The 11,028-nt window shown below is 33.3% G+C and overlaps 1 protein-coding gene across 1 annotated transcript; it reads right to left on the reverse strand.

Moving 5' to 3' along the window:
* Nucleotides 1–2,694: 2,694 nt before the first annotated feature.
* On the reverse strand, nucleotides 2,695–7,020 carry LOC107801778 (uncharacterized). The gene is made up of 7 exons (XM_016625176.2): nucleotides 6,882–7,020; nucleotides 6,686–6,791; nucleotides 5,290–5,373; nucleotides 4,558–4,597; nucleotides 3,786–3,854; nucleotides 3,594–3,703; nucleotides 2,695–3,029 (listed from the first exon to the last, which is right to left on the reverse strand). Exons 2-7 carry the CDS (start codon nucleotides 6,787–6,789, stop codon nucleotides 2,894–2,896), a joined length of 543 nt encoding a protein of 180 aa, XP_016480662.1. The 5' UTR covers nucleotides 6,790–6,791; nucleotides 6,882–7,020; the 3' UTR covers nucleotides 2,695–2,893.
* Nucleotides 7,021–11,028: the final 4,008 nt, after the last annotated feature.

Genomic DNA, 11,028 nt, shown 5'->3' on the forward strand with positions numbered 1-11,028 from the left:
TGAAGACCTATGATTGCCCTGTAGCAACAGTAGCTCTCGAGATGCAGGTCCGGGATGCATATAATTAAATGAACTACCATTTTTTTCCAGATATTTTTGAGGTTAACAGATAATTAAATTATTGATTTCAGTAACTATAAAGATAAATTAGTAATTATTCAATAATTAATCATATAAAAAATATTACAAACTTAATAGTAAATACTATTGAATTTATTTCATTCGTAACGATTTGTTTGTTAACTTTCATATTTTGCTCAAATTTACCGGCAAATGATTATTTTATGATTTTTATCTAATATTTGATAATTATCTACTAATACATTAAATCCATAATTGAATACTTTATCCGAGTTTGTTAAGGAGAGCACCTAGTTTTTATTCTACATAACGAAATCTTAAAAGGCACTAAAATAACACTACTCTAAATGGCCATGAACAAAGTCAACTACCATAAGGTAAAATTTATTACCAGTTTTACTACACTAAAGGGCACTACATAATAATTAAGGGTACAATATAACATTAAAAGTCACTAAACAATAATAAAGTCACATATTAATATACGTACAACAATAAAATCACATATAACAATAATATTCATAAAATAACAATATATCTTTTGTACTAATTTCTTAGTACATAAATAATCTAATCCGGATAAAAAATAACAAATTAATTAAATCACAAAACGATAACAAAAAAATATAGCCCATAGTAAATAACAACTAATAAGCATTTTATATACATGAGTTTTACCAAAAAGTAAGTCGGAATACCTCGATTTAAAGTTTTTTGAAATATAAAAATTTGATGATTTAGGGGTCGAACCGAGCAATCGACGGGATCCACTATACGACAACGCCTTGGATCCAGTGTTAGCTTGCTACAATACGGAGAAGATATATTTTTTGTGGGACGGGTGGGCTCCAATGGAGTTCGCGTTCTGGTGTGGGAAGGAGATGGCACTTTTTTTATATAGGTATAGCGCATGTATAGGAGGAGCTATATTATAGCGCATCTTATACATGCGCTATACATCCCGCCCTTTTTGAGTTTAAATATAGCGCGATTATTCACTACACTATACCTTAACGGACAAACATGCCGTTAAGGTATAGCACGGTGAATAACCGCGCTATATATAAAATGATTGTCAGTTTTTTTTTATACCTATTTTTATCTTTTGAGTCCAAAAGAACCACACTTCGGTTCCGGACTCGAGCAACCAATACAAATTGCAACAAGAAATTGATTGCTGCCAGAATCAGTAATTTTGGTAGCGGAAAAGAAAGTACACGTGTCCATTGACCAATCAGATAGCCCCAAATATATACTAATACAATACTCATTAATCTCTATAACATCATCCCTATATAACTGTCATTCACTATAAAAGTCTAATTTTTCTCAGAATCAATTTTTTTATTATATTTTACCTCTCTATAACAACTTTCTACCTATAATAGCAACAACCATCTCTATGATAGTACGCTCTTTGTAAAATTACCCCTCTATAACAACCATGTAGATTTTCTAAGATTATTATTAATAATAATTCTAAATATTTTAATCAAATATTTTATAACTTTAATATAAAACTTATAATAGAAATATATATCTTAAAGATAACAGTACGTTCCATGTAAATATGCACATTATTATTACATTTTTTTGAAGATCTTCAAATGATATATTTTTCATTAGAAAAATGCCAAAAGATACTTAAAAGATTTATTTATACTTTTTGAAGATATGCATATCATTCTTTTTTATTTGAAGATCTACGCATGATATATTTTATATTGGACAAATGCCAATAATATGTAAACGTAATATATTCATATTTTTTTAAGATATGCACATCATAATTTTTTATTTACATGTGATACTCTTTTGCTGAAAGTTTGGATGCAAATCTTCGCCGATTCAAGCGTTATACCACTAGTAAGAGACTGGAATCTACGAAACAAGCTACAATTATGGAGTTCTTCCATCAATCTTGAAAGATTTAATTGTGTGCCTTAGAGTTTAAATGTTTATATGTTTAGTTATGAATTTTTTTAATAATGTATTAGATTTCTTTAACATTTAATTCGTGAAATATTCATATCTTTTGAGATTTTGAATTTAAATATTTTTTACCTTTATATGTACAATTAACCACCCAAGTGTTCGTCCCACATAAGTGTCATTTCTAAATACAATCAAACCTCTTTATAACAGACTTGTTTGTTCCGGATATTTTGGATGTTATAACGAATTGATATTATCGAAAACATATATTATAATAGAACAAGAAATTTGGTTCCGAAAAAACTTGACTTTTATAGTGAAGTGCTATTATATAAGGACGTCGTTATAGAGAGGTCTGACTGTAATAGTCATATAAATATACGAATTAGCAAAGAATAAATAACAATGTCACAAACTAATTTTGTCTAATTAGATCTTTAATATTACTGCTTTTCTGTAAGAAATGACTAGTAAGATTTTGAAAATTTAAATATATTGATGGCCCCTAAACCGTAGCATTATTTTTCGCCTGCATATCTTATCTTGCCATGGTTGGGCTCCTTTTCAAACTGGAGTTAGGAAAATAAGATTATGGAAAAAACATAACCGACAAATTTAACACATGAAATTAAGATCAACTCATGATCTTAAAAGGGAAAAAGAGAAAGGAATAAATTATGCAAATCACAAAAAGGAGAATATCTACATCAGAATCACATCACAAGAGGTTTTCAATATAATACAAAACAATTGTGGTTCAACCTAAATAGCAACAGAGCCCAAACGGATCAACATGAATAATTATCTTACATATTCTCAAGATAACATATATCTAATGTTACATAATTATAAAGCTGCAGCTAGAGTTCGCAGCAATTTACATGGAGGGGTCTTTTCCAAACCCCATTAGAGCATGAGTTAAAAGCATTGAAGCTCTGCGAGATGTCTCCAACATACGCCCAACGAGTGGTACCTTGACTGTGTCCTTATTCCGTAAAGGTTTCTTATCCCAACTGCAAACATTGTACGCGAATATTCAACAATAGGAAAAAATTATACTACAAGTAAACATTATATAGAATATGTTTGGCAAGACAAGTGAGGGTTGCTCAGTTGGTTAGACGCTCTAACTTTAATCATGTGGTCGAGGGTTCAAGTCACGTTGTAGCAATGGGGGAGCCACAACTTAGCAAGCCTCACTCGTTTTGGTAAAATTATGTCATATGACTAGCAAGCCGAGCTATAACTAAAAGAGAGATTAGCCAAGCCTGCATATCTAGTCCAACTAAAATGAATGCATGCAACTCTGTTGATCAAGTATGAGCAATGCATCTTATTTTAGGATTCAGTTTATCAAGCAAGTGGAATTGCAGGGAACTTGATCATGCTTAAAGATCACTTATTAATAAGTACAACATAGTTTTACAAATTGTCATTCACATCCGTAAATACTGACAAAATAATGTTACGCCCTCGCGGCAAGGAAACAAAAGAATATGTTCAACATCCTTATTGAACTGTAAATTCAGATAAGTCTAATGAAGTTCAAGTACAAGGGATGTGAAATATATACATACCAATCTTCATGACGAATAACCTTTCCTCCTTCGGTGTACAACTTGATCAGCGATATCATATGAATGTCTTTCCCCAAGAATTTGTAATATTGTTTTGTGTCAATTAAAATCTGAAGCCATTAACCATAATGTCAAGAGTCCTAAAGCAGAGGAATAAACAAAGACAAAAGGTGGACACAATAGGACACGAACCTCATGATTTCCTGGAGATATTTCTTTCTCTGTAATGCTGTATTCCACGATTCTTGATTCACTGAAGACCTGAAATGTACAAAAACGACAGTTCGAATTATTCATATACAAGAATTGCAAGCCCTTCATGAAGAATTCATAATACGATGATCAATTATTTTAATTCAAAAAAGAAAGGGTTCACTAAGAACTATTGACGGTAAATTATAGTAGTTACAGTCACTCAATGAATATGTTCGGCTTTGCTTGGATAGAAGATAGATGAGCAGGCTCAGGAACCGGAACTGATGAAATTCGGGGAAAACATGGAATTGACCAAAAAATGGAGGACAAGACAGTAGGTTATCGTAGGACGAATCCAACAAACTTAATTAGTAGTGCTGCAAGGTTTTCCACAAACATTTTTAGCACTTGACAGTAAACTTATCACTATGCTGTAGCAATGTGGATAATGCACATTAATGGAAACACAGACAGGAGTAAACAATTTTCATGTTTCTTGAATACCAGCTAGTAAGCACATGCGAGGAATCCTCAAAATAATTATAATGTATTTTTTTATATTTTTTGAGAAATGAGTTTCAAGAACAAAATTATGATTGCCATCTTTTAGAAGCAAAACTGATTGTTAAAACTGCATCGCGCAATTAATTTACTAAGATAGTTCTCGCCTAATTCTTATTCTTTTTCTTTCCACCAAGAAGTGTATCAATCTAGCATAAATAGGAGGTTAGTATGAAATAGGATAGAGAGAAAGTGAAATTAGTTAGACCTTGTTAAGCGAATAAAACGACGACTTTATCTGTTTTATCCTGCAATCAACAATAAAATTCATAATCAGACTTACGAAAAAAAGAGAGATTAAAAGTGACTTAGAGATGGAAATAAGGAACAAGCTAGTTACTAGATGCATGAAAGGCAGACAACAGAAAGCAAGCACTACTCTGAATTTTCACTTAGAATTAACCTCACTCCAACAACTGTTTATAACTGAAATTGTTTTTTTTTTATTCTCCTAATTTCAAATATAAGAGGAATGTGATGAAGACTAATTCAGGCTCCACTTCTTTAAGGCTACATATCATCATTAAGCATGAAAAAAGTGGGATATAAATCTTATTCAGGTACTAAATCCCACTTATTCAAAAGATAAATCTACTTAGATATTGATTTTCCTTGTAAACTTGTACATCTACATAAAAGGGCAGGACTCAAATTACTTCTGATTCTGAAAAACATAAATGCTTGACTTACAAATTTACCAATCACTAGGTGTGAATATTGAACTTTGACCAAGATTGCTTGTCAAGCTGCAACTTTGAGGAGAATACACAATCTCCCATTATTTCCTTTACCAAGTAAAATGATTATAAACAGAGAAATTCTGCTAATTTAACTACGTTGACAATGTTTAAATCTTGCTCTTATCCCCCATGAATTAAAGTCACAAGTCTAAATGGCTGTAGTTTGTACTAAACAAGGTTACTAAGATAGTCAAGTATACCCGTGTGCACGCATAAGGGGATCTTCAAACGTTGCATTTGGAGCATATATCTCAAAATCTTGCCTTGTGGCACGTGACGCATATCTGAAAAATAATTTGCAGAAAGTGAATATAGTGATTAAAATGATTCATTACCAAATGGAATGTTGATAAACTGACAATTGTAGAGGATAACAGAATCAATAATTCTATTCAAAGAAAGATGATATGCATGATATATTAACTGGTGTGCGAGACAAAACTGGTGCTCCTATAAGGAAAGCCAGGGGTGGATCTAGTGCAAAGGTTACAGGTTCACGTGAACCCAGTAACTTTTGCCTAGACCCTACCCTGTATTTGTACAAAACAATCATTAAATGTACAAGAATATTTAGCTTGGAACCCAATTCATTGGTCCAGTTATCATTGTAGAATCCATAAACTTAAAATTCCGGATCCGCCTTTGAGGAAAGGATCTAACAAGCATCTCTTATACTCCTATTTCTGACATGAGAAGTTCACTAAGAAAGGTATATCACAACAAAAGGAAACACAAATCTACCAAGAAAAATATCCCCTTATGAAGGCAGAAATAGATTTGGATTCAGAATTTGCAATTCTCAGTTCACAAATTAATGACATGTCATCACAAGTTGCTTATGAAGAAACCATCCAAAGTATGCATCCATTATATAAACAGAATTATGGAAGACATCAATATTGTGCATAATTAGTGGTAATATGGTGCCCAAAACCTGCTTAGATAAGGCTTTTCTGCACCTAAAACCTTACTATATTTCTGCCCATATGCTAAAAGTTATGCCTCAATTTTAACCATCAAACATTAACACACACACACACAACCCCCCACCCCACCCCACCCCACCCCAAAAAAAAAAACAGAAGTAAAATAAGTGAAAAAGGAAAAATTGAGCAGTTAATACTACGACAATATATGCTTCAATTCCAAACAAGTGAGGGTCCGCTATATGAATTCTTATTTATGTCAGTCTATTTAAGCCTGTCTCAGCCCAATATTCTAAAATTGTGGTTTTTCAATGCTACAAGTTGTTAACATTCTACTGATATATAAATCTTTGACAAGATCACTAAAAGTCTTCTACCAAACATCAATTGAACCTAAAGTAAACGTGCTAACATGATTAAAAGTTAATCCCAACATTTATGAAAATCCTATACAAGAAACACCAAATAGATTGGCTTTAGCTAGGTCCCAGAATATAAGAATAAAAACTGATGTGGAATGAGAACAAATTCATAGTATTGGTCTTACGACAAGACCATATGGCACAATAAATTCCCTACCACCTAAAAATATATCTCATTGATACCCAAAAAAAAAAAAAAACAAATAGAATAGAACAAGTAAAAGGGAGAAATATAAAATAAAACTTACAAGTTGAGAAGATGGGGAAGTATATAATCAGAGTCACGCTTTGAGGAATTATAATCACCGGCCGCCGCTTCCTTGCAGTACCCTTCTGTCTGTTGATCTTTCATATCTAAGAAATTACCAAAATTATTCCCAACACAAAATGATAAACCCAAATGTTAATTAATAGCCATAACAAAAGAATTACTATACAACATACCTTTGGGAGTTGGAATATATTAATGTTGTTGTTGACAAAAGAAAAGTAATAGGTGTAAGGTGTAGCTCGAGAAAGAGAGTATTATGCAGAAGAATGGAGAAAAGCAAAAGAGAGAAGATAAATGTTGGGAGGGAGGGAATGGAACTTTGAAAGTCGTATTTGTTAGTGTTTTACGTGGAGCTACAACGTCCATTTGTGGAGTCGTCTCATGTGTTTGTGTTTGTGTTTGTATTTGTGTTTGACTGCTGTTAATTTCAGAGTTAAAGCCAATTTATTCAGTGCTCTCCTTTTCCCTCAACTACTTTAAAACCAAGACACTTTCCGATTTAGGTTCTTTAACTTATATCACAATTTGTTTGAATCTTTATGAAGTTGATTAATGTTCCATGTCAATTTAATAGTTAATAATTTAAAAACTATTTACAAAAAATATGGTGTAACACCTCATATTTAAATAAGGATAGTTATTGCGGGTACCATTTAAACTCTTTATTTTAGTTATGTGGACATATTTTTTAATAACGTCTTTTCTGAAATTTAAGCAATTTATATAGACTAGTGAAATAATCGGCGCTTCGCGCGACCTTAAAAGACATCTATAAAATTTCAAAAATAATGAAATATTCTTGATATTTGCAAAAAAACTAACCAAAAATAGATCTTTGCAAAAATTAAGTAATCTAAACGTACCAATTTTTTACTTCAAGCCGGAGGTATTTTTCAACAATAAAATTTTTAAAAAATAAAAACAATAAAACCAAATTAACAAAAAAAATAACATCACGTTAAACAAAAATGTAAGAATGAAAGTATAAAGCCACGACGGCCTAACAGCAAAAGGCCTAAAGCAAAATTCTGGAAACTATTCTTGTATATGAAAAGAAGTTTTCACTTGCTGGTAATGCATATGTTTTAGTTGCAATTTCCTCCATCTTCTTCATGTAACATCGACCAGTCTCTTACTAACTTGAATTACTCTTTTATTTGTCTTTTCACTTTGAATTAAAAATTTAATTTTTTTTTTAAAAAGACCATCAAAATCTAAAAAGTAATAGAAAAAAAGGTATAAGAAGTTATTTTGCTAGTTGAGCCAGATTATTTTCTCATATGTATTATTTTCTTAGAATTCAAATCCAGATGTAATAGCAACCTCAAAACCTTTAAAATTTCTCTATGCACAGACAAAAAGAGTTTCTCAAAATGCTTAAGGCTGATACATTTTCAATTTTCATAACTCGTAAAAATATGAAGAGTTCCAGAAAGTCAAAATCGATAAGTAAAGCACATTTCACATTCCACCGCCAAAAAAATTTGTTTTAGCCTCCACAGTCATTCCAAATCGCAATAAAACTTACCAAGCATGCTTTTGAAATAACAAAAGGTACTCACATCTCAAGATTGTCATACTAATATAGAAAAAAAGACTCATTACTTTTAGTGGTGGAAAAAATCAATATCAACTCATCGGAGATCGATCCAGTTCTTATAGTCTCAACCATATGCTAATATGAGTCAATGATTTTTCTGAAAAGCAAAGAATATGCTATTACTCAGAATATCCTCAACTACAATCCAAAAAGAATAAATTGACTAAAAAAATTATAATAAAGAAGGTAATGATAATAGAGTAAATCACAAAGAAGTTAGTGTTACGAAGCAAAACGTTAGAAGGGGTATCTCAAAGTATTCGTAACCCACTGATCTGTGGGATAAAAATGAGATCAAATTAAAATATACACAACCTATTCAAATAATAGCAAAGTATGAAGTGTCACAAATGATTAATTTTGTGAAAGAAAAGAAAAGAGAAAGAGTGTCACAAATGATTAATTTTATATACAAGGCTTTGGCTCAAAATTTAAAGGATGCCAACCATTGGTAAATAATTTGAAATAAAAAATAGGTTACAAAATTAAAAAGAAATTAAAAAGATACAATCCTTCTCTTTCGTAAAAATACAACAAAAAAGAGAGAGAGGGAGAAAGCACATAAAAGAAAAGATCAATTGTCGCATCTCTGCAGTTTTGCCTTTGCTGCCATCACCTTTGCCTCCTTTATGGCCGCACTGCCACTTTTTTCCTGTAAAAATTCTTATTTTGTCATGTTGAAACCTCTCCTCCTTTATATCCTTCCGATCTAAATGCACTCGTTAATTTTTTCAAATTAAGAGAATAAAATACAATTTCAAAAATATGAAATAAAAAACCTTTGTAACGTTATGAGAAATCTACATTTGGATGCATGCTAATTTAGTGTCACATGGCTTCTACAGTTCGGAGTTTTGGGATGCAGTGTTTATACGGGTAAAATCGAACTCGAGATTTTACCGAGCATTCAACACGATAGTCCGGGATCGAGAGATGGTGATAAAATCCCAGAGACTCGCTCCTTCCTTGCCGAATTAGCCATCGGGGCCACCATACTAGCCTTCGAGTTTACCGAGGTCATAACCGATTCCGGTTATAACGGTATCAAGGAAAATATTGTCATCTTATCCGACAAGGGTCCAAAATTCCCACAACTAACCGGACATTACGACATAAATCACAGAACATACCAAAACATGGGGACCAACAGTCAGCAAATCAATGACTTTTTACCTTTTATAGAACAATAGAATAATACCCTAAAAGTAGGACTCCTCTAATATATAAAGGGGGCCTAACAATTCATGAGATATATGGTAACATACATTCATAAGCAATACATTACCGTTATTCTTTTAAGTTCTTATTCTTTGGTGTCTTGGTGTCGATAAAAGTACATTCAGCCTGAGGGTGGCCAGCCTTCCTAGGCCGAAATTATCCAATTCGTGTGGTTTGCACTTAATTTATCATTATTTATTTCAATTGTAATATAATTTATCGTTCAAGTATTAAGTTAATCCGCATATCCTTTAAACCACTAACAAATTTAATTGTTATCCGATTTTGAGGGAAAACAGTTTGGCGCGCATCGTGCGGCTGAGGATAATAGCGACAATTTGATACAAATCACCATAATACACCCCATTTTACACTTGTTCTTTGAAGTATTTATGATTTCAGGTCAAGATCGAAATATCAAACCCAGAGTCTATCCCTCAAAACATGGACACAGAATCCAACCACCATGGCAGGAAAAACAATGCAACACTCGACAACGAGATACCTCGGGTCGATCCCGGCAGAATCGAAGTGGAAGTTCCCATCGATGCCTGTTCGCATGTGTCCATCGATATAAATCAGCCTACCGACCCCGAAAACAACGTGCGGAAGGAAGTTCGTTCGATCACCCAGAACACACACGACGGAAAAAATGATAGGATCAACCTACATTTGATCTTCGAAATGCTATAGTCCCAACATGTGACGATAGCTCAATTGCAAAACCAAGGTTGAGCACCGAGTAGAATTGAACCTGAGCTCCCCAAGGAAGTCTTCCGCAAGAATGATCCGATCACGGAGAGGACGAACGAAAATGAATCAGGATCTAACCCCCGAGATCATAAGAATACGCGAAGAACTGACGAAACAGATAGAATCTAGGGAAAAGAAAATCAAAGCCAACAATAAAAAGATGGAAACCTATAATTCTAGGGTCGTCCAAATCCCGGGAGCACCCCCAATACTGAAGAGTCTGGATTCTAAGAAATTTATTCAGAAACCTTTTCCCCCGAGCGCGACTCCAAAGTCGATCCCCAAGAAGTTTCACATGCCTGAGATTCCTAAGTACAATGGAACGACCGACCTAAATGAGCATGTGACCTCCTATACATGTGCCATCAAAGGAAACAACTTGGAGGATGATGAGATCGAGTCTGTCCTGTTGAAAAAATTCGAGGAGACCCTATCGAAAGGAGCTATGATATGGTATCACAACTTACTCCCTAATTTTATTGACTCGTTTGCTATGCTAGCATATTCCTTCGTAAAAGCACATGTAGGGGCTATAAAGGTCGAGATCAGGAAGTCAGACCTTTTCAAAGTAAAACAGAGGGATAACGAGATGCTCAGAGAATTCGTATTCCAGTTCCAAATGGAACGGATGGATTTGCCCCCGGTCGTGGATGATTGGGCCGTTCAGGCTTTCACCCAAGGACTCAGCGAGCTTCGTCAACGCTCGAAGCTCGCTAGCTTCACAACAGTTGAAACAAAACTTGGTAGAA

Source organism: Nicotiana tabacum, chromosome 13 (genome assembly GCF_000715075.1).
Source record: "Nicotiana tabacum cultivar K326 chromosome 13, ASM71507v2, whole genome shotgun sequence".
In the NCBI taxonomy this organism is placed as follows: domain Eukaryota; kingdom Viridiplantae; phylum Streptophyta; class Magnoliopsida; order Solanales; family Solanaceae; genus Nicotiana; species Nicotiana tabacum.

Excerpts from the sequence above, each read along its gene's own strand:
- LOC107801778 (XM_016625176.2), bottom strand. The coding sequence starts at position 6,789 with ATGAAAGATCAACAGACAGAAGGGTACTGCAAGGAAGCGGCGGCCGGT. Across the intron at positions 4,598-5,289 it reads CCCCTTATGCGTGCACACGG|GATAAAACAGATAAAGTCGT; the intron begins GTATACTTGACT and ends TGTTGATTGCAG. Across the intron at positions 3,030-3,593 it reads GTTATTCGTCATGAAGATTG|TTGGGATAAGAAACCTTTAC; the intron begins GTATGTATATAT and ends CAATGTTTGCAG.